This window comes from Anabrus simplex, chromosome 1 (genome assembly GCF_040414725.1).
Source record: "Anabrus simplex isolate iqAnaSimp1 chromosome 1, ASM4041472v1, whole genome shotgun sequence".
Classification (NCBI taxonomy): Eukaryota; Metazoa; Arthropoda; class Insecta; order Orthoptera; family Tettigoniidae; genus Anabrus; species Anabrus simplex.
This window is the reverse complement of record NC_090265.1, coordinates 827,249,101-827,276,409: the sequence shown is the minus strand read 5'-3', so window position 1 is coordinate 827,276,409 and position 27,309 is coordinate 827,249,101. Positions and strand designations below refer to the sequence as shown.

General features: G+C 39.4%; 1 protein-coding gene across 1 annotated transcript in view; it reads left to right on the top strand.

Moving 5' to 3' along the window:
- The window catches only part of garz (Sec7 domain-containing protein garz), a 332,880-nt gene that overhangs the window by 267,406 nt on the left and 38,165 nt on the right, over window positions 1-27,309 (top strand). The window contains exons 29-32 of the mRNA XM_067136362.2: window positions 6,236-6,349; window positions 10,304-10,469; window positions 12,837-13,021; window positions 26,978-27,253. Coding sequence (XP_066992463.2) covers window positions 6,236-6,349; window positions 10,304-10,469; window positions 12,837-13,021; window positions 26,978-27,253 — 741 coding nt within the window. The remainder of the gene's footprint in view (window positions 1-6,235; window positions 6,350-10,303; window positions 10,470-12,836; window positions 13,022-26,977; window positions 27,254-27,309) is intronic.

Below are 27,309 nucleotides of genomic sequence, written 5' to 3'. Positions count from 1 at the left end.
ACGTAATATTCGAGCTTCATCCGACCCAGCCATGACGTTGACTTTACCTTCACTAAAGCGTTACAGGGCAATTTACTCTCGTATTTAGACTCTTTGGCAGTGAAATACGTAGCTGAAGGGCAAAGATAGCTGAAATACGATTACCAACATCTCATAGACATGTTGGGATTGCAAAGAAATATCAATATGTATCCTTGGAAACCTCAACAAAGCAATAAAGAGGGTGGACGGAAATTTCCGTCATTGCATTTATGGCAACCCGCGGACAATGACGGATATTTCCGTCATTGCAAGGCAATGGGTTAAAATCAGTATAAAACAGCAATCGTTTCGTTCAAATTATTTTGTGGATGGTTTTTTAAACAGCAGCCTACTCATCAACATGGTATTTTGTAATGCTAATAGTCTGAACACTCATATTCAATTTCATTCTTAAAAATTGCAATAGCTTCACTCCAGAGGCTGGTGGCAAACGTTTCCATTTTCTTACTAACCCAGGTTTACCACATACATATTATGAAAACATATTTCAAAGCTCCCTGTAGAGTAATGATAACCTTTTTACTATAAATATGCATGGGATCAGCCTTTCTGGAATTTAACCAGATTAGTTATGCACACCACTGTATCTTGAGAACGAAAAATATCACATTCTTATTTTATTTCAGTACTAGTATTAAAATTAAGCAATTGTTTACTGCAGCCTTTATTTCTAAAGAGTTAACTGCTGTCAGTGCACTTATTGCAAAAATATGTTCTTCCAATGTTTGTTTTCACCAGTCAGAGTTGTGGGTATTATTAATCGACGTCTGCAGCACCTTTGAATTACGAGTGATTATTTTCATACTGAATGTCGGGGAGAGCTTGCTCATCCAGGTAGTGAGGAATCAGTATGGGAGATAACCAATCGCATTCAATATAAACGCTGAACTATATGAATATGGATACCGGTAACGGTAAAACTAATACGCCCGAATTTGCCCATAATAACGGATGAAGGGTTCTCTTTGTAACTGCAGGATATTGCACAGATTAATATAGGAATTTTTGAAGGGCGTAATAATATTGTCATTACAATAGGGTTCTCTTCTACTGAGCCTCCGTGGCTCAGGCGGCAGCACGCCGGCCTCTCACCGCTGGGTTCCGTGGTTCAAATCCTGTTTGCTCTATGTGAGATTTGTGCTGGACAAAGCAGAGGCGAGACAGGTTTTTCTCCGGGTACTCTGGTTTTCCCTGTCATATTTCATTCCAGCAACGCTCTCCAATATCATTTCATCTGTCATTCATTAATCATTGCCCCAGAGGAGTGTGACAGGCTTCGGCAGCCAGCATAGTTCCTATCCTTGCCGCTAGATGGGGCTTCATTCATTCATTCATTCATTCATTCATTCATTCATTCATTCATTCCTGACCCGGTCAAATGACTGGAAACAGGCTATGGGTTTTTCTATTCTACTGTACTTCAGCAGCCTCAGTTGGATGTGTACCTGTATCTGGCATCTCACTTTAACCCGAAGTGCCCACTCTCTAAATTCCTCTTCTGCCTTGAATCATCCATAGCAAGCTTATGACTGCTTTTTCATAGGTTCTTATGTCCCATAACCATATTGAATAGAAATTATTTGAGAATTTTAACTACATTAAATGTAGGTTTTGCCATAATGTGAATTACATTAAATCAAATATAAAATTGCATTGCTTTTATGGAATAATTTTCAGGACTTGAAATTTCTTCTCTTCAATGCAGGTTTACACTAAATCGAGGTCACACAAAATCAGGGTTATACCGCAATCTTCTTTGTGTACCTTTCTCCTATAACTTTCAGTAAACCTATGGCATCCCTTATGCCTACCTCACACCAAAATCTATATTGCTCTTCTCCAGTGTAATTCTCCATTCAGCTGTAAATCCTTCCGTTTGTTAATTGCTCATAATGGTATTTTAGCCACATAAGATATTAAGCTTTGTGCTCTGTGTTCTTCACATTTCTTAGTATTTTTCCTCTTTTCTATTGGTATTATTATAGTTTCAAGAAAGTCTTTCCACTATTTTCCTTTTAAGTATATTTCTTGACAAAGCTTTACAAATACCACGAACCTACTACGCAGGCGTAGCAGGGGGAGAGGTGATGCTCCCACGTGGCACGTCCCAGGTGGCAGATAGGGGGGTCCTAACCGGCTTGCCGGCGGACTTGAGGGAAATAAAATACCTCTCGCGGACCAAACACACTACCCGCTGTGGGTGGGGGAGGCAGACGAATAATACACCCACGGTATCCCTTGCCTGTCGTGAGAGGCGACTAAAAGGGGCGACCAAGGGATGATTGTATTAGAACTATGAAACTACTTGTGATTAGTACCACCACGCGGAGAACACCAAGGATCGCTTTTACGTGCGCGTAGTACCGCTATATTAGGTACGAAATAGGTTTGTGATTAGTAACACACAGGAGCACCGTGCGGTCGGCTTTTGCAGTACCTGTGATTAGTACCACCATATGAGCAGGACCATGGGATGATAGCTACCATGGTTCTGCCTTCCCTATGATTAGTACCCACTATATGAGGAACACCATGGGATAGGGGAAGGTGACTGTGGTTAGTACTCTTATGTGATGAACACCATAGGGTTCCGTTGCCTGTAAATGGCGCCGCAATGTGAGAAAAACCATAGGTCTGTATTATATGTCGAATTTCATAACCTGTGAGTAGTACTATAATGTGTTATATACCACGAGTCTCTGCTACTTTTGATTAGTACCGCAATATGACGGACCGAGCTCGATAGCTGCAGTCGCTCAAGTGCTGCCAGTATCCAGTATTCGGGAGATAGTGGGTTCGAACCCCACTGTCAGCAGCCCTGAAGATGGTTTTCCGTGGTTTCCCATTTTCACACCAGGCAAATGCTGGGGCCATAAGACCTATCTGTGTCAGTGCGACGTAAAACAAATAGCAATATGACAGATACCATGGTTCTACTTTCCTAGCGATAAGTACCGTTATGAGGGGCCAATAACTTGGATTTTGGACCTCTTCAGACTGCAAGCATCCTTGATTCAGTATTATGCTCTAGCAGCAGTCCCTTGGTCAGTAATCATATTGTTTTTCCGTCAGTTTCTATAAATGTAAGGTATTGCAGGTGGCATCCACTGATTGTTTTATATTCATATCCATCCATCCATTCATTCTTCGTCCTCGTGTTTTGAATTCTGGTCAGTGGAGAATTTTGGGCTTTTAATTTGTCATTCCATTTCATCTCATTTCGTACCATTAGGGGCCGATGACCTCGATGTTAGGCCCCTTTAAACAACAATCATCATCATCATCGCTTTACAAATATTTCTTTTCCCTTCTCCTGCAGGACCTTGAGTTGTTCAACTTGGAATTTCATCTACAACTGCCTTTCCATTCTTCATTTCCTTAACCCATTCGCCTCACATTTAAATACCATAGGAGTTCACTAAGAAATCACATTTAAATACCACTCTACGGCTGTCGTCATCACACTATTATTTAGAAAATCATACAAAACCAACCAGTAAATATTCCTTTCTGAAAATTTGCATGCATGATAAGGAAGTAATAAACTTACCAATGCTGCTATTTTAGTACGTCTGCTGGGTGTGGTACACCACAAAACATTCTTCTAAGTGAAGAGCTACGCCACATTTTTTGCACTGCCAGCAACTTTCGCTTCTTTTACCCCGGCTGTAGCACACAACACACCTTCTCGTGACTTTTGATTTTTTCTCTGTAGGGGGAATACGCATGGGAAAGTGGGCCCATGATTGAGCTTGTAATCTGGTTGGGGTGGTGCTCGCTGAAGGTCGACCTCGAACAGAGTACTCCGGCAACTGAACAGTCTCTAGTAGCTGCTGTGCAATGCTAGTTCGGAAGTCCGTGTAGCTCGTCTTTCTGTTAGCAGCGATCTTGTGATACACAGTGAAGGAATTGAAAATACACATATCTAGGAGGTAAAAGAATATTTTCCTATACCCTTTCACTGTGCGTCGCATGACGGGGAACAGAGCTGTAACCTGATCCTGAAGGTCAACACCACCCATCCCCTTCTGATATTCAAGGCCACACTTGGGCTTTATCACTTCTTCCCTCGGGGTTTGTCCTCTCTTTCGTCTGAGTTTGCCTGTCCCTGTCATGTCAGCTGATTTGTGTTTAGTGGTGACAAAGCAAATATCCTTGTTATCTTTCCACTTCACACACAACATACTGTTGGCAGCCCACGTCTCATACTCTCCACGTTTTAGTTTCGTCTTACTGATATCGCGAGGCATGTCTTTTCGGTTCTGTCTAACAGTTCGAGTTACATTCATCTGCTTGTCGTGTAGCCTTTTGAATAAATCTGGGGAAGAATACCAGTTATCTAAAAACAATGTATGTCCTCTGCCTAACAAGGGTTCACACATGTTGAGCACAACATTTGTACTTCCTGGCAGACTTGGATCCGTTACATCATCACCTACATAAATTTTGAAAGATAGACGGTAGCCAGAACTTGATTCACAAATTTTGTAAATTTTTATTCCAAACCTAGAATGTTTAGACCTATTACACTGGACATATGAAAGGCGGCCTCTGAATTTCATTAGACTTTCATCTAGAGCAATGTCTTATGAAGGTAAATATAATTCTGAAAATTTGGAGCAGAAATGTTGTATTATAGGCGTAATCTTTCTTAGTTTGTCACTACTATCGACTTGTTCATCATCAACAAAATGTAAAAATCGTGAAATTATAATAAATCTTCCCCTGCTCATGGTTTCACGAAAAAGAGGAGTGTTTATACACCTGTTTTTACTCCATTATAACTGTATTCTTGACTTTCGCACTTGTGACATTAGTATAATTAACGCAAAATATGCCCTAATTTCGTCGGGTGTAGTCTCAAACCATTTGTCATCGTCTTTCAACTTTTTTCTGTCAGGATTGCTCAACTGTTTTGCTGCATATGAATTTGTCTCGACAGATATTTTGTCAAACAAAGGGTTCGTGTATTCACAAAAAACTGAGAGTTCAGATAGTGGCTGTGTTTCAAACTTTTTCAGTTAGTTTTCACTAACCCCACTGTATTCACTAAACTTATGTATAACAGGTTTATTGTCACTTTTTGTCCAGTTCCAGTCAGTCAAGTTAGTCTGTGCTGAGGTACGAGCTCATTTCGAAAGACTCGGCACATCGTCGTTATTTGCATCACTTTCCATGTCATCAGAACTATTATATGCATCGCTAGTACTCAAACTAAGTACTGCAGGGTCTATTTCGTCGTCACAAACATCACTGCCTTCAATATCACTCTCTAAAACACTATTTATTAGCTTCCGTATTCCTTCTTCATCAACACCAGCACATCTGCTTGACGCCATTATGGCAACTGACAAGAGCGAAATTATATGAAAAAAGATTCTCTTATCTCTTGTTCCGGAAGTGTGTGAGAACCTGCTGAAAGGGAAAAAACCGAAGCCACATGTGTAAACTTCAGCTCAGAATGCATACAAGTGGCGTCTGTGGGTTAGTAACTGAACTACATGGATTGATGTACAGCTGTGCATCGCCGTGAGGAGAGCTCGTCATTTGATTCATATGCCACGAATAACTATGACGAGCTAGGGTCATCAAATGATGCGATTGGGTTAATGGGTGCTTCTTTTTCCTCTTCCAGTATACTGGAACCAATCTGATCTTCATTTCATTTTTCTCCAGATTTATACTGTTCTCATCTCATCTACTATTCCAATCATATAACCATTCTATGTACTCTTTCAGTCTCATTCATTCTACTTCCTTTCCTTATTTCCTTGAATGTCCTCCATTGCATCTTTGGACATCAGGTCAAATTTACCTTATCTTTCCAGCCATTCTATTTTGCTTCAGGTTTCACATCCACTTTTATCTGGCCTTTTAGTTCATTATTTAATTTTCTATACATCTTTCTTCCTTCTGTAGTGTTAACATTTTTCCATTTTGTCCAGCATTTCTTCAGTTACCCAATCCTGTTTTATTTCACATGTGCATTTTATTCCAACTTTTTTTGCTGTCTCTCTAAGTTTGCTGAACCTGTCCCATTTTTCATTTTCAATTTTTGCTATATTCTCAGTTTGTATTCTTCCAATAAAACCCTTCCCCAGCACTTTGACCTTGCCATTTTCTAGACATATCGTACAACACATGAAAAACCATTTAGTGCCTTTGAAGAATTAAAGTTAATGTTATTTTGTAGGTCTTTCTCCATCACCTGACACCATTACAGTCTCTGCCAACCTTCACAGCACTGTGGCTTACTATCCTGGACTTCATGGACAAATATATGCATGCGGACAAGAGTGATTTGCTGGTGAGTTGATTTTTTCTTTTTTCATTGTCTGCTTTTCCATTGGTGGTTCTTCACAGCTCAAGAGTTGTGTATGGAATATTTAGATGTTTGTAAGATCTTTGTAGGTGGCCAAATGTTCCTCACCAGTAGGGACCTAGGAAATTATGAATAAAATGCTTCATTATCAGGGGGGAAAATATGTTAAAGGTGGTTAAAAGAAAGTTGTAGAAAGCAAGACAAGAAGGTGGAAAGCAGTAAATAAAGTCATTACATAAGAGATCGTTTTAATTTTTAATGCTTCGTAAAGTAAATATTGTAAGCTTATTTTGACCTAATAGCAATAATAATACTAATACTGGTAATGCATTTATGCAAGAATTCTAGAAAATTCACTTTGTTACACTAATAATTCTGCTCAGAAATGAACTCTTTAACATACAGTAGAACATTTGTATGTTGAGTCCTCAGCCCGAGCCTGGTTGGAATCTCAACAGATCCATCATGAGTTGTCTTAATTTGCCTGGGTGTCACTGAAGAAGTGTACTTGGGAAATGAGGAATGAGGTAGTTTCCCATTCCTTTCCTCACCAGGCCTGAAGCCCACTGAAAGGATGCATGCCAAGGATGAGACTGAGACAGGGCAATGAAAGTAATGTACTTGATATAGCGCATCCGAGGAGAGACAGTACAGTCTGCACACTGTATCTTACCAGAGTTGGATAGGGGCATATAGAACAATATAATACACAAAATTCCTATTTTTTATTAAATACTATGTGCAATAAAGGAAACTGTTCTAATATAAAAATTAATGCAAAAAAAACTTGTTGAAAAGATCAAAAAAATTTAAAGCAGTATTCTGAACATCATTTGATAATATCAAGTAAATTAAAATACATTATATTCCAAGTTATACCAAAATATGCTTATACCTGCAAAAGTAAATAACTGATAAGCCCACTGCTACACTGGGGCAGAGTAGTGGTAATTTCATGACTGAAGAGGCCTAAAGAGCTTGAATACTTCAACATTTGCAATCGGTAAAATTAAATTATGGTTCCCTTCTGGGAACTTAATTTTTGAAATAAATGAATGTTTAAAAGAATCAGATCAAGTCTGAATATACAATATGGGCTCATGGCACTAAAAGTTTTGAATGATACGCACATAACATTGTTAGATTCTGCTTGTTTGTATGTGATCAATTGGTGGATGATGTCCTGCAAAATACAGTCACAATGTTTTTGAAGGAACAGCAGAGAAGCTGGATAAATATTGAATGTGCTAGAGGTTGCAATGCACAACAATGTCACAAAGGACTGCAAGAGGCTTGCGGTGCATCTGCATTACCTTACCGAACAGTAGCAAGGTGAATAAGAGCTTGCTGAGGAGAACATGAAAATGTGCCAGGCATATCTCGGTCTGGTCATCTACCAGTAAGTGCCAGTGACTTGCAGACTGTGTCCACAATAATTGAGACGGATCAGAACTCCACAGTTCATGAGTTAGCCCAAGATACCAGACTGGCACCTTTGACTATGATTCACATCCTGAAGGACTGGCTGGGAATGCAAATAATTACCTCAAGATTGGATCCACATGATTTAACGGAAATGGCTATAATATGACGTTGCTCATACTCGCAGTGCTATGAGCCCTTCCTACGCTGGATCATTACCGTTGATGAGACCTGGGCCAGGTCTTACAAACCAAAGCTGAAACGTCAGTCGACCGAGTGATGTCATTACAGATCACCGCGAAGAACAACAGTTCAGCAGCTTGTCACCAGTGTGAAAGTTATGGTGACTTTTGTCTGTGATTGGGATGGTGTTATTGTAAAGCATATTGTTTCTCCAAGGCAGACCGTTAATGCAGAGAGCTACTGTTAGTTTCTGCAACAGCCTGCAAGCAGCATTGAGAAGGAAACTACTATGCTTTATGCATAACCCATCCATCATTCCTCACGACAATATAAAGGCGCATGCAGCAGGAGCACTGTCCGATTTCTTCAATCGCTGGGGTTTGGAAGTGTTGTACAACCCCACATTATCTTCAGATTTAAGTCCCTACGACTTCGATCTAATCCCTAAGGTGAAGGAACAACTATGTGGGATTAGATTTTGAACAGTTGAAGACATTTTACAGGCAGTCTATTGCTCTCTTCACACCTGATGGTGCTGATGGTATCGAAAGGGGAGCGGGGAACACATACGTAATGCTGGTGGCTACGTCGAAGGCCTGCAAAACTTAGAACCTTGTATGTATGCTATGTATCTAGAGAATAAATAGTTGCTACTACACTTATGCTCATAAATAAAGGATAATTGCATATTGTGGTGCTACACAACGTGGCACTACACAAAACTGGCGCTAATGGCATAGGCACATAGTGAACACAAACGAAACATATCTGTAAGACCACGCTATTGGTGATAAGTTGAGAAAACCGTCCCAAAACACGTGCTACAAAATGCTGCTGTTTCCTGCGCACGTACCCCGATATCAATATGGGATATGATCACCATGCACACGTACACAGGCCGCACAACGGGTTGGCATACTCTGGATCAGGTGGTCAAGCAGATGCTGGGGTATAGCCTCCCATTCTGCACCAGTGCCTGTCAGAGCTCCTGAAGTGTCCTAGGTGTTTGAAGACGTGCAGCGCTACATCGACCGAGAGCATCCCAGACGTGCTGGATGGGCTTTAGGTCTGGAGAACAAGCAGGCCACTCCATTCACCGGATATCTTCTTTTTCACGGTACTCCTCCACGATGGCAGCTCGGTGGGGTCGTCCATCAAGAGGAAGGTGGGACCCACTGCACCCTTGAAAAGGCGGACATACTGGTGCAAAATGATGTCCCGATACACCTGACCTGTTACAGTTCCTCTGTCAAAGACATGCAGGGGTGTACATGCACCAATCATAATCCCACCCCACACCATCAAACCCCTACCTCCATACAGGTCCCTTTCAAAGACATTACGTGGTTGGTATCTGGATCCTGGTTCACGCCAGATGAGAACCCGGCGAGATTCACTGTTCAGACTATACCTGGACTCGTCCATGAACATAACCTGGGACCACTGTTCCAATGACCATGTACTGTGTTCTTGACACCAGGCTTTACGGTCTCTCCTGTGAACAGGGGTCAGTGGAATGCACCTTGCAGGTCTCGGGGCGAATAAACCATGTCTGTTCAGTCCTCTGTAGACTGTGTTTCTGGAGACAAGTGTTCCAGTGGCTGTGGCAAAGTCCCGAGCAAGGCTACCTGCAGTACTCCGTGGCCATCTGCGGGCACTGATGGTGAGATACCGGTCTTCTTGTGGTGTTGTACACTGCGGACGTCCCATACTGTAGCACCTGGACACGTTTCCTGTCTGTTGGAATTGTTGCCATAATCTTGAGATCACACTTTGTGGAACACGGAGGGCCCGTGCTATGACCTGCTGTGTTTGACCAGCCTCCAGTCGCCCTATTATTCTACCCCTCATAACATCATCAATATGTGTTCGTTGAGCCATTTTCACCACACAGTCACCATTAGCATGTCTGAAAACATCTGCACACTTACTCGCTGCACCATACTCTGACATGCACCAATACACCTCTGCATATTTGGACTGCTGCCAGCACCACCGTGCGACGACCGCAGGTCAAATGCACCACATGGGCATACCCCGAGGTGATTTAAAACCGCAAACCGCCCACCATAGCGTTGTTTCACCACGTATCAGCATTATCTTTAATTTTTGAGCATGAGTGTATTAAAAAATCAACCTATTTATTTTATGGAACTAGTTGTTAATATTTTGATACGGACCCGGCGATTGTGAGGGAATAACGTAAGGAAAGGAAGAGTTGTTTACTGTTTTGGGCAGATGTATCTGTTATGTTCTATTTCACTGTGTTTCCTAATTGTTTCGAAGTAGAAAATCTACTTCCTCTGTTCTAATGATAGTCTCTGTCATTTGTAGTATGAAGCGATCCCGGAGTCACTGAAGAACATGCTTCTTGTTATGGACTCTGCAGGAGTGTTTACTACACCTGATGGGTACTCCCAGCTGTGGACTGTAACATGGGATCGTATCAATGTCTTCTTACCCACATTGAAAGAGGAACTCTTCAAGTCTCATCCTTCAGGTACTTTATACATGAAATATCCTATTTCTAATCAATATCTTGTTAACCTGGATAAGGAAGTAAGCAAGGACTAACTTAGATGAGTATATGAAAGAGACTCACTCATAGTACTGTAGATTAGGAGAAAAAGAAAACATATCAACACCTCAAGATTCTCAGATTGAGGTCCCTTTTGACTAAGCTCTCATAAAAACGATCTACTTCCAATGTAAAATCTGCTCATCAAATCAAGACTAGTTTGGGGAAACGACCAATAGTTGCATTTCACAGTCTACAGCTAATAGATTACAGAAGCATGCCTCAAATCAACACATGAAGCAGAATATTTCCAACGCATTTAAGATTTTAAGCTTTAGACACTATTAGTTTTAACAGAATTTACGACTCAAATTTTAATACAATACGTCAACTAACAATTGTTTTTAAAAAACAAAGAACTTGAGAATTTTAGCCAAATCTCATTATTGTGAAGATATTACTGTATTTTGGACGTCATTGTTATTAGAATTAATGAATATCCCAATTTTAGCACTGTCATTTTAAATTGTTAAACTGTCCATTGTGTTTACAAATGCCTATGTTTACGTACTTTTACCACATAGTTTTTAGAATCATAATTAAGTACAAATTAGTTACAAGCAAATTAACAATGAGACAAATTACAAAGGCTGAGAATGCTTGAAACCAAGCGAAACATGTCCCTTTTAATGTAGTGTTGTAGTAATGTGAACTTCTATCAACACAGAATCAATTGTATTGAAAAGATGGAATAGAAAAATAAAAAATACAAATTTGTAAGCAAATTATAGCAAATTTCAATACGGGTCTAAACATGAGATTAGTTACATGTAAGTGGTATGTTCCGAGCTGTCAGTGGAGAGATGGTGTGGAATGACATTAGTAGACGAATAAGTTTGACTGGTGTCTTTAAAAGTAGGAAAGATTACAATATGAAGATAAAGTTGGAATTCAAGAGGACAAATTGGGACAAATATTCGTTCATAGGAAGGGGAGTTAGGGATTGGAATAACTTACCAAGGAAGATGTTCAATAGATTTCCAATTTATTTGCAATCATTTAAGAAAAGGCTAGGAAAACAACAGATAGGGAATCTGCCACCTGAGTGACTGCCCTAAATGCAGATCAGTAGTGATTGATTGATTGATTGATTGATTGATTGATTGATTGATTGATTGATTGATTGATTGATTGATTGATTGATTGATAACAGGAAAGATTGCCTCATTTATGGATATCTGCATGTGTGGTGGTAATGCGTTTTATTATCATAATGTTTAATTTTGTACGTTTGTTGTCTCCCATTTTTTTATTAATGCATACCCTAGTATGTTTTGTTTGGCATCTCCAAAAATCGTTGAAAGTAAGTGGGGACATAAAAAAATCAATATTATTATTATTGGTTAGATACGTTGGCGAGTAAAATAATTGATATTGGATTGTTTATCAAGTTTTAAACCTACTTCTCTCCCAAAAAACCTATATTGGCCTCAGTTACGAGATATTAAACAATCACTTTGTCTGCCTATATTAATAGGCCTAGCAACAACCATGAATATTTCTTAACTAAAGTAAACTCATTTCCTCATTCCAAGGTGGTGCAGCTCTTTTTTAGACAGTGGAAGGGAGTTGCATGTACAATTTTTACCACAAATCAACCTTCCTGCCATTCGTAAATCTCTGGCAATACGGTACCGGGAATCAAACTCAGGTTCCCGAGAATGGCAGCTAATTATGCTAACCATTACACTGGCGGACATTCTAGGCCTGTGCTATGGAGGCGGACATTTCTTAACTATGAAACACAGATGTACCGCTTGACTTAGACACGTATTTTCATTGTATGGGTCATACAGACAAAACTATTCACAAATTTGTGTGATGTCATCAGAGCTGCATAAGGCTTGTAGCCGCTTTGAAGCGGAATCATTGTTGTTCTCGGACGAATTACGTTGTGGGTTCTTGTATGCAAGATTTATTTTTTTCATTTTCTTTGTCTCAAAAAGCCCTAATACGCGAGGGGGTCTAATATACGAGTAAATCCAGTACAGTATTTATTATTTTTGTTGCATTGACTACCTGTAAATATTTTGGTTTTTAAGAGGATTTAATATATTTTATGATATCATTTGCGTAGTTTAAAGTCCATTAAAATTGGCGATACAGATTAACCGCTCTTTTTTTTTCCCAACTAATTAAGACAGATAATCAAGGTTCTACTGTACTTTTGTTTTCTAAATTAATTATATATTCTGCTTTGCAAGTAGTAATAAGACAGCTTTTGAATTCAATATTACTTGCTTTTCTTATTTTTCTTATCTGTTACTGATGACACTTTGTATTTCATAGTGGAAGCCCAGTCCAGAGTTGGTGGCAGGTCAGAAGAACAAGCAGAGCTAAGTACGCCACCTGAGACTGTTACATCTCCGCAACCAGAGCCTGTTGCTTCAAGCATCATTTTGCAACCTCCTTCACCTCCTGTTGTCACTAGCCGTAATATTTCAACTCCAATCTTTTCCCGGATGGGTCACCAAGTAAGTCATCACTCATTAGACATCAATTTACATCATTTGATGTTGATAAATATGTAGTTTAGAAGTCCATCATCATTACTATCACCACAAAAACTTTTCTATGTGGTTCCCTGTTTTCACAGCAGGCAATTGCTGGGGCTGTACCTGAATAAGGTCCCAGTCGCTCCCTTCCCTTTTCTATCCCATCATCAGTCTAAGATCTGTCCCTGTTGGTGAAACATAAAGTAAATGCAAAACAAAATCTTTTGTATTTATTATTTTCAAAATAATAATCCTATGCAATGTGTGCAAGCATTTCAATTTGATAAGTGTTTCACCAGAGATCTTTTACATGCAAATTTATACAGCATGGAGTGTCAAATGGACTTTTTTCCACCCTTCAAGGATTTGACTATCTCTGACGGGTTTGAACCTGCAATCCTGGGATGTGAAGGCTGACATTTTGTCACTGATTCACAAGAGGGATCCATATTTATTAAAAATAATTACTGGGAGTTTTCTTTTGCTCTACCGTAGATTAAACATTTGTGCATTTTGGTTAAAACCTTGTTAACCCAAACATCTTCATATTATTACAGTAATATAATATCTGTATACAGTGACAGGCATAGGGGTCAAAACTGTGTAGATCCTTTATAACAACAATCTGAACAAGAGGTAAGCCTGTGGTATTGCTACAAGCTAGCTTTCTCACTAATAATAATTAATAATAATTTTGTGCGGCTATTTCTAGCCGAATGCAGCCCTTGTAAGGCAGACCCTCCGATGAGGGTAGGCGGCATCTGCCATGTGTAGGTAACTGCGTGTTATTGTGGTGGAGGATAGTGTTATGTCTGGTGTGTGAATTGCAGGGATGTTGGGGACAGCACAAACACACAGCCCCCGGGCCATTGGAATTAACCAATGAAGGTTAAAAATCCCCGACCCAGCCGGGAATCGAACCCAGGACCCTCTGAACCAAAGGCCAGTATGCTGACCATTCAGCCAACAAGTCGGACAGCTTTCTCACTGCAATAGATGTACGGGCCCCCATCCTGAAGAGTAGTTGAAAGGTCAACATTACCGGGCTAGTTGGCCGTGCGGTTAGAGGCGTGCAGCTGTGAGCTTGCATACGGGAGATAGTGGGTTCGAACCCCACTGTCGGCAGCCCTGAAGATGTTTTTCCGTAGTTTTCCATTTTCACACCAGGCAAATGCTGGGGCTGTACCTTAATTAAGGCCACGGACGCTTCCTTCCCACTCCTAGACCTTTCCTATGCTATAGTCGCCGTAAGACCTATTTGTATTACATAAAATCAGCTTCGTGGTCCGTATCGCACTTTAACAGATTCGGAACTAAGTGTGTTGGTGTGACGTAAAGCAAATTGTAAATAAGAAGAAGAAAAATCAACATTTTACAATTTCAGCACACCCTCATATTCCAAAAGATCTTATTTACTACATTTCTTTATCATCTGTATGACTAGATATACAGGACTGTTATTGTATGTCTTGTACAAGTTCCTGACATGTTTCCCTGTTGTGACATAGATGTATTCTCCTGAGACTCTATCAGCTGGCATCCCCAGCATGTACAGGCCTGTTGTGATCCAGAGGATTCAACAGGTTGGGGACTTGGGTTTGGATTTTCAGGAGCTTAATCTTAAAGTAATAAGATTACCTTTACACACACACACTTTTCCCTTCACCTGTATTGAATAGATAGGCACACATTACATATTTACACATTATACAATTAAGAAACCTGAAAATCTTTGTACAGACGCACTTTTAGTTCTTGGTTAGATAGCCCCTCTCAAAGTCTTTGACTATCCAGTTCAATTGCATTCTATAATACATTAAGATCGTACCATACAAACTTGGTAGTTACTTAGCTTTTGATTGAAGATTTCTTCAGTCTTCTGGGTCATCTTCTCTCTTGACTTCTTCTCTGCGCCCACGATACCATAGTCGCGTTGAGTGATGCGATGCTTAGTTCACGCGAATGTGTAGCTCTGGGATTCAAACACAACACCCTCTAACTCCGTCGTTGACCAGAATAGTCTTTCTCCCAAACAGTTCTGACTACCAGATTTGGTTTATGGATAGGATAGGCTCGCTATGATACTCGGCCCTCCTGACAAACAGTTCGAAGTTCATGTTATTGCCGGTCTGAGTCCTTGTACTAGCAGTCTGCCAACTATGCTGTACACAGTGATTCCTTCTCTGCCTCACGTAACCCTTTGCAATTTCTAGACCGTTTGCTAAGCCACACTTAACTGGCTCTGTGGCTCACTGCTACGTACATATACCGAGCTCGATAGCTGCAGGCGCTTAATTGCGGCCAGTATCCAGTAGATTCACAATTAAGTATTTATTTATTTTCCACCTAGTCGATACAATGATTGCTTAAGGCAATTTTTAATGGTCAAAAGTGGTACATGTTTCGTATATTATCAACATCTTCAGCTACATAACACTGTTTAGATGAAAAATATATAAAATTGACAAAGTAATGCTTTAGAGGAAGTGTCCTTAAAATTAACATAATTATGTTTTGTTTCTTGCTGCGTCAACAATCTACGCGATATTTGCTTCGATTTGCTTCTAGAAACACTTACAGAACTTTCTTTTGTGTCTGATTTTCACTGATGCCGTGTAGCTGACCATTCCATAATTATGTTAATTTTAAGGACACTTCCTCTAAAGCATTACTTTGTCAATTTTATATATTTTTCATCTAAACAGTGTTATGTGGCTGAAGATGTTGATAATATACGAAACATGTACCACTTTTGACCATTAAAAATTGCCTTAAGCATTGTATCGACTAGGTGGAAAATAAATACTTAATTGTGAATCTATTGAAGTGCGATACGGACCATGAAGCTGATTTTATGTAATCAGTATCCAGTATTCGGGAGATAGTGGGTTCGAGCCCCACTGTCGGCAGCCCTGAAGATGGTTTTCCGTGGTTTCCCATTTTCACGCCAGGCAAATGCTGGAGCTGTACCTAATTAAGGCCACAACCACTTCCTTCCCACTCCTAGCTCCTTCCTGTCCTATCGTCGCCATAAGACCTGTCTGTGTCGGTGTGACGTAAAGCAACTTGCTACATACATAACCTACAAGATCTGCACTGCTGTCCACCCACACATTACTAGCACGGAAGTTGGACAGTTCCTCTCCCTTTGTGGCGTACAGCCACACACATGTTGTTTGTACAGATGTCAGTCAGATTCTCCCCGCGATATGTCGAAGTATCATTCCCTATATTTACTGTTGAAAACCTCTCGAAGCTTTCCCCTCTACTCCCGTAGAAGTAAGACGTTTTTAAGTCTGATTGGTTCATGTGTTCCTCCCACTAACTGAGGGGAAGTAACATAGAATTCACGTGAACAATTTGTTTCTTGCTGCGTCAACAATCTACGCGATATTTGCTTCGATTTGCTTCTAGAAACACTTACAGAACTTTCTTTTGCGTCTGATTTTCACTGATGCCGTGTAGCTGACCATTCCATAACATTACACATAAACCCACTTTGTGTTGCACCAGCTTGCTCCAAGTAGAACTTGTATGAAGTCTTATGCTTTGAATACTTATAACTCTCTTCCACTTAATAAAATTATCACTCAACATTTGAAACACTATAACTTCTTACCACTGTTACATGATCATAAAAACTCTAGATCAATACTCAATATCCTGTCTCGGAGGTCGCGGATTCGAGACTCACTCAAGTCCGTTCGCTCGGCACTGAGACATGAAAGGGGGCGCGTCGCGACTCACGGTCGTGACAGGCCACACTACATTGATAACATTGTTTGCTGGTAAAGTGATGGTAGTACCGTATTTACTCACATATCAGCTGCACCCCTAATATTTTGACCGAATATTTGCATATATTTTTTGCACCAATTAAGAGCCACACATCCAATTCGTGCACTTGTTGCAAGAATGTGCATCTGTAGTAGCAAACAGAAAGGGCCAACTTTCGCGCTGTGTGAACTCAACCATGTGGAGCTTGTTAGTAAATATTTCTCATGGGGAAAGTCAACAGTTACATGGCTTCATTCAAGCTAAACATTGCAAAATTTTCAGAAGAAAATTATAACAGAGCAGCAGGTTGTGAGTTTTCTGTTCATGAAGAACAAATGAGAAATTTGAGAAAACAACAAGGTGCATTTCATGGTCCAAAACAGGGCAAGTTCCAGAGTGTTGAGGAACCGTTACTGGAATGGGTGAGAGAGATGCAGAACAGTGGCTACAGTGTTTTTCATGAAATGTTACAACTGAAAGCACAGGAAATTGTATGATCCCACGATATTCTGGGAAACTTATTCAAGGCAAGTCGCAGGTGTGTTACTCAGTTTATGTGGCGTAATGACCTGTCATTACGGCAGAAAAGGTCTCTGTGCCAAAAATGCCTAAAGTTAGTTTCACAGACATGTGATCAGGTTAAGGCAGCAGAACTTTTATCTTCTCTCACAACTCAGCAATGCTGACCAAACTCCAAACATACCAAGGAACACTACTATTTCTGAGAAAGGAGCAGCAAGTGTTCTGGTTAAAACTACCAGCAACGAAAAGTTATGTTGTACAGTGATGTTGGCCATTAGTGCTGACAGCTGTAAACTACCTCCATACGTTATATTTAAACACAAAACATTACCGAAGAACATCAAATTCCCAACTGGTATCAATGACCTATGTTATCAATTTAATTTCTGTATCGGTAGTTCAACATTTCACAATATTGTAGGTTTGGGGTTCTCCACCTAATCCATACTTGTGTAGTGTTAATTCTATGTATTTACGTTTAAAAGTACATTATGAGTGTAGGACTAGTTTTGATCCTCTGTTGGGATCATCTTCAGCTGCTAAATGTATCATGAACATAAATGTATCAAGATATCAATACATTAAATTAAAAATAGTACACTATTTAAGATATGTATAGTTCTAAACTATGGTGATAACATGTGTTAACATTCTCATCGCATATCCGAGTTCGTTCAAGATTCACTTTCACACATCCACATACTAGTTGTAGCTGTTTATACAGAACATTGTTGAATCAAAATTCACATGCACAGATCTGTGTCTAAATGTTAATAATCAAAATAGCACTTGTCACCATTAGGTGAGAAAACTGTACAGGATCTGCCGTGCCAGACAGATGTACACAAATTGGTAAAGTGTTTGAACAGAGTCTTTGATAAAACATCGATTCAAATCAGTGACGCTTTCACATTCAGTAAAACAGGGCTGAAATTGTTCGACTTTAGAAACCGATGTACACTGGGGGTATGGAAGTTCTTGCTATCTGTTGATGTGTCGTCTTCTTATGAGTATTGCATTTGCAGTTAGGAGAGAACCTCCCTTAAATAAGTTGGTATAATTTAACCCTAGAACTGCTGCAGGTTTATCTGTCAAAAGCTGCAGTTAGTTTCCTCAGTACCCACCATGAAAATTAAGCCATGCCTGTAATCACATATTAATCCTAATAAATCCATATTATACATCAATAGAAATCTAAAAAGACTGATCTACACGAAGATGACAAAAAGAAAACACATTGTTACAATTTCTAGCTATCGTAAAATTTTAAAAAAATGTTTTTGAACAAAGGGAATTGTTGAAATATTTTGCACTAAGAAAATAATTTCCGACAGATAATTTATTCCTAAAACATAATATACTGAAAAAAAACAAGTTATGTTCTTATGTATTCCCCCACAGTTCTTCACTTTTCATTTAGAATGCTAAGCAAAACTCAATTTTTTTTCGAAACGGATTTTGAGTTTTTTTCACGAATTTCAAAACTAGAGATTATCTTAGTTTTCTTAGGTCGGTTTCATTTTTTCCTGTGGTGTGATCAAATTCCTTATAACAATCTAAAAAAATATCAACAGTTCACACTTATCCCTTCATTGGCTTCTTCAAATATTGGCGTACTGCTAATAATAACAACATAACCTACACCGACTTGAACATCATTCCGGTTTTCGAAATTTCCCTTTACTTCCGAGGCACCTTGTACTTCGCTGTCACTTTCGTTACTTTCAGGAATGATTTCCTCATCAGAATTAACACCATAATGACTGTCGCCGTCAGTACTGTCACTAAACTCTTTGAAAATCAAGCGCTTGATTTCAGAATCTTCAACAAAGCGGGCTGCCATCTTGATTCTAAGAACATATCAAAGTACTTTCTTTTCTACAGCTAAATAAACCCCTCCAGAACATTGCTTGTTTTTCGAAGACTTTTGAAAGTGAAGATAAAAGTATCAGTATTCATCTGGCACCTATATTAGTGCATCTGGTGTCCTGTTATAAATCTACAGCGGAAGAATGACACTGTCTGTCAGAAAGACGATCGCACTTGACGAAACAGTGCACCGTCTTCCAGAAAGACAGTCCGCAGTTCTAAGGTTAACTAGTTGTGAGCTGTTGATATTGGATTGTGTAATATGGGATATCTAGAATAAAAAATAAAATATGTAGTGTTAGAGAATGTCTATGAAATATGTAGGAAGTATTAGAGTTAATTGTGTGACTTACCCTTCATACCTCGAGCTGGTTGCTTGTGACCCTGTTGAATGTCTTTGTGAGTCATTACATATCTGAGATCGTTTAAGATTAATTATCACATTATTATGTACTGCTTATAACAATATTACATTTAAAATTCACATGCATAGGTTGTGTTGCAATAATTTTTGTCACAATTTGGTGAGAAAACTATAAAAGATTTGTGTGTCAGTTAAATATACTCAAATTGGTCAGATGATTGAACAGAGTCTGTGATAAAATGAATTTAAAATTAGTGACGCCGCCATATTGAGCAAAAAGTGGGCAGGGCTGAAATAAAAGAACAGATGCACATTGGTATGAAAGTTCTTGCCATGTTATAAGTGTTGCATTTGTAGTTAGGAGAGAACATCCGTAAATAAGTTGAATTAATTTATTTGTGAGCTGTTGACATCTGTTTGTGTAATACTGGATATCTAGAATGAAAAAGTAATATGTAGTGTTAGAGAATGTCTGTGAAATTTGTATTAGTTTATTGTGTGTCTTACTCTTTTGTTTCCCGAGCTGGTTGCTTGTACTTCCATTGGATGTGCTCTGTGTATTGCTCCTTGTTCAGCGAGGGCTGTTGTTGGAAGTGTGGGGTGGGAGGGGTAGAGTGAAGGGGAAGAGGTGTCTCTTGAGGGGTTCTGTGTACGTGTTTCTATTGATATTTAATGATGTCCTTCAAATAATGGTTTATGATTAGGGCAATAAAGAATGTTAGTCCTGTGATTTCATTGAGATTGTGATTTGGGTTGATATTGGGACCTTTCCCACCATCCCCCATAGCTCATGGTACCATGTGCCAACAAAGAGGTGACCCTGTTGGGTCACGAACACATGGGACCATGCTCCACGGAAGTCGATAGTCAAGGGATCTTTTTGGTCTGTGCCGCTTTCCCCTCATTGGGATTGTATACTTAATCCACTCACATGAGAGGTTATCGGCCATATGACTCAGCCAGATCAAAGCTACTCTCCCGTTCCTGAGGTCTGAACACGGACTCCTCAGGGCCGAAGACCGTTCGCGGCATATAGAGAATAAAATACCTTACAACTAACTTAAAGGCATAACATGAACGGAAGAGGTTCTGGATGCTAATTATCGGCGAGAATTAGGCACGAATAAATTTTCTGACTATTTAATTCACTCCCGTTGAACATATTTACAATCTACAACCTTGAACTTCAACGTCAAATTACATCCATTGAATTTTAATACCAGCCACGGACAACCATGTCCGGGCTCTCACACAAGTGAAATTTTGATCCACATCATTATAAGATTCATTATGTGGTCTATTGACATTACGCTGTTGAATATTATAACACAAAAACTATCACCTATTCGGATTAAGCACCTGGGTGTTCACATATAACTTCAAACAACTCGGAGAAATTTGAGTTGCGTTTACTACACTCTTGGTTGATAAACTTGGTTTCGAATTTACGGACACGATTATTTTACTTGCTGAGTACGGTAAACACTATTATAATGAACCTAACTTTTAACAAAAAAAAATTATAAGACAACTATGACCTTACGGATATAAATATTCCCGGGATTAATTCCCAAATTACATATTTAAAACACAGCAAGTTACACTAATTTACTCTAAGATTAGAGTGGCCACCTACATCGAACATAACACGAGAAATATAATATTTAAAGACATTAAAAAAATCATAAAATGATAAACAACTTCACGGTGTTACAACCTCCCTATTTACACTATTATCACACCTGGAAGAGAAAACACATATTATAACATTTCCCATACATGGTAGCTGCATCTGGTTTACCATTAGCCGTCGTTTGTGTGACTGACTCCCCTTTGTCATGTCCGAGGTACGAACAGGAGACCAACAGGTCTCTCGAGTCGGGGAACCTGGAAAATCAAGACCCTATCTATCGCTTCTACATGTGTATGAATTAAGCGTTCCTGCATTCATTCTTTCTTAGCCTTATTAGATTGTGGTAATCGATTAACATAAAACATTTCCTTGAGAAAGACGGCCATGCATTTGTCCTTTAGCAGGCCTGGTTCGGCACGACAAGCGAGCTCCGACCCCCCCCGGGGAAGGATGCCATAAATTTCCTTGTCAACCGCCCTCACGCCGGCCACATACTTCTTTCTTTAAAACCCAACATTAGTACGTTTACAAAAGCCTATTCAGTGGGCCAATTTATTCACGCGAACAAAAATAACAAATACAAACAGGTGCATAGAATTATGCTCTAACCCGCTGAGGTATTCTTCATCGGACCAATCTCTCAACCTTTGGGCCGTTACATGATTTTACTCTCTCTCTCTCTCTCTCTCTCTCTTATATCGGAGTCCGGAGTTCCATCCTCGTGCCTCTCATAGTAAAACTACCACAATCCATGGGCTAGCAAACTAGAGTTTAATAACCTCACAGAATTTACTAATAACAATAGTCATAATAATCACCATAATGATAATAATAATAATAATAATAGTAATAATAATAATAATAATAATAATAATAATACGGACTATGTACCTGACATGAAGTTATAATTCTTTAATAGATCGGCATAAGATTATCCGACCAAACTGATTAATTTAAATGAAATAAAATGGACTACCAAAAAGGTATTTAAGCAATCACACAAAAAAAAAATATTTTCTTTAACAGGGGCCCTAGCTAGCGTTGGTGAGGGTGGACATTTGTACCTCGGTGCCATGACTCTTCACACACATATTAGACAGCAGCGCCTTAAGTTATCATGCATAAAATACAACTACTTTACATTAAAACGAGTACTTTATCTATCCAACTTTATCTGGTTCACAGGATATATGGCAAAGATTCTTGCGTCATCTTAACCTGACTTCTTTCATATATCTCTCCAAGAACGAAGGCTCCTTTATTACCTCAACGAAATTAATTAGCCTTTTCCCCCCGTCTCCTCTGACAGTACTCATAAAACAAGGATATAATCATGCTCGTGCAATAAAGACAACTAGATGGGAAATTCATACTCTATTCCTAATTTGTTTCCTTCCCAAACAACTTTAAAAGGTTAAACTAAAATAAAAATACCGACCACTCTAATCTTACTATAATTATTCAATGTAAAATCATCCCATGCTATTCCTATATTCTGACATGATTTATCTACAGGGAATATCAATATCATAAGATCATAATTTTGTACTCAACATGTTGGTCCGTTGTCCATCGTCCGTCGCTCGAGCCCCGAGGAGGGCTGCCTTGTAGGTCTTAACCCATCCTGCTGAAGTGGGAGATCGCTGGTTCAAGACGTTCCATGATGCTCCTGGAATAATCCATAGCGTTGGGGTTTGAACACTGAAATGACACTGTTTACACTGTTTTCACAAAACTTCCTCCACTCACGTCACAGGCAAATTTTCCTTTCTTCTAACCAGAATGAAAGCTATGAATGCATACGATACCCTGGTACAGGACGCATCAAATCTATCCTAATCTAACATATGCAATTCCGAGCTCATTGTTTCATTACCAGAACAGTTTAACCTCCCGCATTATCCCAAAGTGGGCTACTTATGTTTATTCTCAACCCTGTCTGGTATGCTTTGTTCAGCGCGCTCCTCAAATTACGCTGTTCTGAAGCACGATAAACGTTGATACAATTTTGTTTATGTGATAACCACTAATTCTTCGTACCATCACTATTCATTCGCCTGCCGATTACACAGTTTCTAACATAGATTATAATTAAGAGGCTCTCTGCCTCCACTACGGGATACTGATTGAAAAACAACGTTCCACGTCCGACAGACGGCAATTCATTGTTTCACCGTTCTCGGTGCAAATTTATGCCACTCACAATCCTTCGTGTCGCACCGCGATCAAACAATAGATGCGCACATCATGTTTACACAGTACAGATTTTTACTGCAGATTCGCACTGAAATCCGACTGTTCACACTCCCGCTTACAGAACTTTTTCACACAAAGAGAGGGAAATCAGACCAAAAATCGGCCGTGTGGTCACCTCGTAGACTCCTCGTAGACTGGCGTCCACCCTCATGTGCAGGCAAATATAAAGGCTTCCTAGGGTGGGGAATGCTTGGGGAGACATCTCCCTCCTACACATTTCAGTTTTCCAGATCCACAAAGCTTACGAATCCCAGCGATGCGGCAACTTGTGTGGCCAACTACTCCGAAATACACGCTATAATGCGGAACTCAGGATGATCGGTGGATTTGTAGTAATTAATTCCAATACAATCGGGGTGGGGGTAGTACTCGCTATGAGCATTTGGCGACCCTGTGGGCGTGGGTACGCCGAGGAGGTTACGTAACCTTATGAAGATGCATTTTCGTAGGTGAGATTATTTTACCTTGATTTTCACTTTTGCCATTCATCCAATATTCCTCTTATTACTCTGCCGTATGTTTTCTGGTTAGTTTAGCCTTTATTGAGCTGAAAATACCCCTGAAATCGCCCCATCGCTTTGGCATCGCTGTGCGTTGGCATTTTTTTTCAATATGGAGTCAGCAAAATTGTATTCTTCTTCCCCTTTTTCCATGATACGCGCGCAGTTCGGGAGTTTTTCTAAGCCACCCCCTGGGAGATCTAGGCGCCTGTATGTCGCGAAGTGTTATGCAATATGACGCTACTGCCAGCCTCCACACAAAGGAAGCTACAAGCCTACTAACTTCTTAAATATATAATTCGAAATAATTATTCCTGTGACTATACGGTCACAATATATTGATCCAGATGTATGTTATATGTATGTGATATTCCCGAATAATGTTGAACATGGTACCTTTGGATATTGTTTTGAGAATTTTCTTGTAGCCTTGGATATTGGAAAAGTTGTGTTTGGAGTCAACCATGCATTGCTCCATAGAGAAGAAATGGTTGTGTTTTATGGCATTAGTATGTTCAGCGTAATGGGTGTTACAGCTCCTACCTATTTGCCCAACATTAACTTGCTTCACAGTTGACACATTCCAATCTATAGATGCCTGATTGATTGTATTTTTTTACTTTTATGGAGAGATTTAGTGTTGTGAAAAAGAGTTGAATTGTTATGTGAAATTCTGAAGGCTATTCATAGATTACATCTTGAATATGTTGGTGATGTGATGGATACTGACATTTTAAAAAGCAAAGGTTGTGTGATCTATCGTGGACGTAAATTCTCTAATTAATTTGGACTTTGGTTGGTGTTTGATTTTGGGGATGATTTTATTTATGGATTCTCTACTGTATCCATTATTTTTAGCTATTGTAAGGATTGTATTCTTTTTTTCTTTTCTTTTTTGTCAGTGGAGAGGGGAATGTTGAATGTTGGGTGGAATCATATTTTATGGTATTTGATGTTTGAGTTGGCTTTTGGTATATATTGTAAGACAGGTGGTTATCATGTCTGGTACAGATACATCGAGATAATTTAGAGTTTGGTTCACTTTTGTTTCCATGGTAAATTTTATGTGTTGATTCAGTTAGTTAATTTGGTCTAAGATAATATCATCATCCACAAATCTGTACCCAAAAAAATATGCTGTTCATTTTACTAAATTTTGTATGTTTAAAATAGTCTAGATGGATTTCTGCTAAAATTCCTGAGGCCAGTGATCCCATTGGAAGCCCCTGCTGTTTATAGATGGTGTCATGAGAGTTAAAATAATTATTATTGAAGGCAAACTTTAATACAGTACACAGTAAAACCTCGTTAAGACATTTCTGCAGGAGACAACAGAAATGAACGTGTTAAGCGAGAAAACATACTACTGAATATACAAATAAAAACTACCCAACAGGGATATGAAAACACTTGATACGATTTTTTCTGACGTGAAGGCATTTTACGTCGTGTATGCGCGGGTACAGTGAAAACTATATCATTTCTCAAGATGAGAGGAAAGTATTAAAAGGTATGAAAAACACGAGAGAACAATCATAAAAACCTTTTCTGCTGGGGCTTATTAAATAACAAGTACACTGAACGGTGTGAAAATATATGCGTGGGGGCCAATAAAAGTATGCAAGTATTATTGCAGATCCCACTCTTCCTAAAACAAACGTTAGTAGAAGCCTTTTATTTCGGAGCAGTGGATTATAAAACATTTTCTAGTCACACTCTTAGACAATGACTTGGAGGTTATACTCCGCCATGTGTGACTGCGACAGAATGAGTTTAGCCACCATGTTGAAAAACTTCGACCGAGTTGAATCGATAGAAACGAAACTCGAAGGTGCGAGTTCAACATTCGCGACCTTTGCACGCTTAAAGATGCAGATGCCAGTCCACTTTCTTCATTAGAAAGGAATTTCACTTTTTCTGTATCCATACCTAGGCTATCACAAGACAAATCTGCACCACGCTAGTCAGTTTCATACAATTATGTTCCTAATCCAGATATAGGCTACTGTATCACGCGAAAAACTTCACTGTACCACTCAACACAAAATACATTTCTAACTTCTGAATGGAATACAAGCACAAATGTCGTGCGGTTAGGGGCACGCAGCTGTGAGCTCGCATCTGGGAGATAGTGGGTTCGAATCCCACTGTCGGCAGCCCTGCAGATGGTTTTTCCATGGTTTCTCATTTTCACACCAGGCAAATGCTGGGGCTGTACCTTAATTAAGGCCATGGCCGCTTGCTTCCCATTCTTAGGCCTTTCATGTCCCATCGTCGCCATAAGACCTATCTTTGTCTGTGCGATGTGAAGCAAAAAAAAAAAAAAAAAGCACAAATAGACTCGCTTTTTCCGTAAGCACAAAACTGTTGTGACGGCTCTTACTTACCTGAGTTGGAAATCACGTTTGCTTCACAAGGGATGACAAATAGCATTTTCAGGGCTAGGAAAATATGTTCGTACTAAGCAGTAATAGCGAAAATAAGAATCAGGATTTCGAATTTACGACGTGCTAAGCGGGAAAACATGTTAATGAGGAATGCACTAACGAGGTTTCACAGTATTTGTGATTTCTTCTATCTCTAAGATGCTTAATCTGCCTTGTTTTTTTAAAATTTGTTTCTATCAGATCTATGGTCTTATGGGTGGGGATATTTGGGTACATGTTGGTTATTTCATAAGACACTGAGTGATATTGTTGGATTTCCAGATCTTTGGTGATGATGATGATGATGATAATGATGATGACGACTTAAGTCCTGCATGTGCTGTTAAATGCCATTATAAATCCTAAGCATAAAATATTAGATGGTTCATAGATGACTTTGATTACAGTTTTGTAATTTGGGTACATCTGTATCCACACCTGTAAAAGCAAGGAGAAACCTATTCAGAAGTACAATTTTTTCAATAAAATTTGTGCTATTGCTGTCTTTATGATCACCATCATTTATGTGTGTAATCCATCACCTCCTTCAGGATTTAAGGTATGGCTTTACTAATTTCCTGTTCACAGATGATGTCGACTCCTATAGGCATGTCTCAGCCAGTACCATCGCCGCCACTACCTGAGCCTGCTAATCTCCAGCTTGCTGCAGAACGTCGTCCTGCTTCAACTCATCCACAGGTGTACCTTCAGACCACTAGCTCTGTATCACCTGTTCCATTCTATTCAGCATATAACATTCAAGATAACTGCAATACAGGAAGTGGAACAGAAACGTCTACCTCACCACCAGTTACAAGGGTGATTCCACCTCACTATTTCTATCAAGATGTTCAACAAACTGGGGTAAGTTTTACTGAGTATTTGTGAATCACATGAAAAATGAACTTTTCTTCTCAATT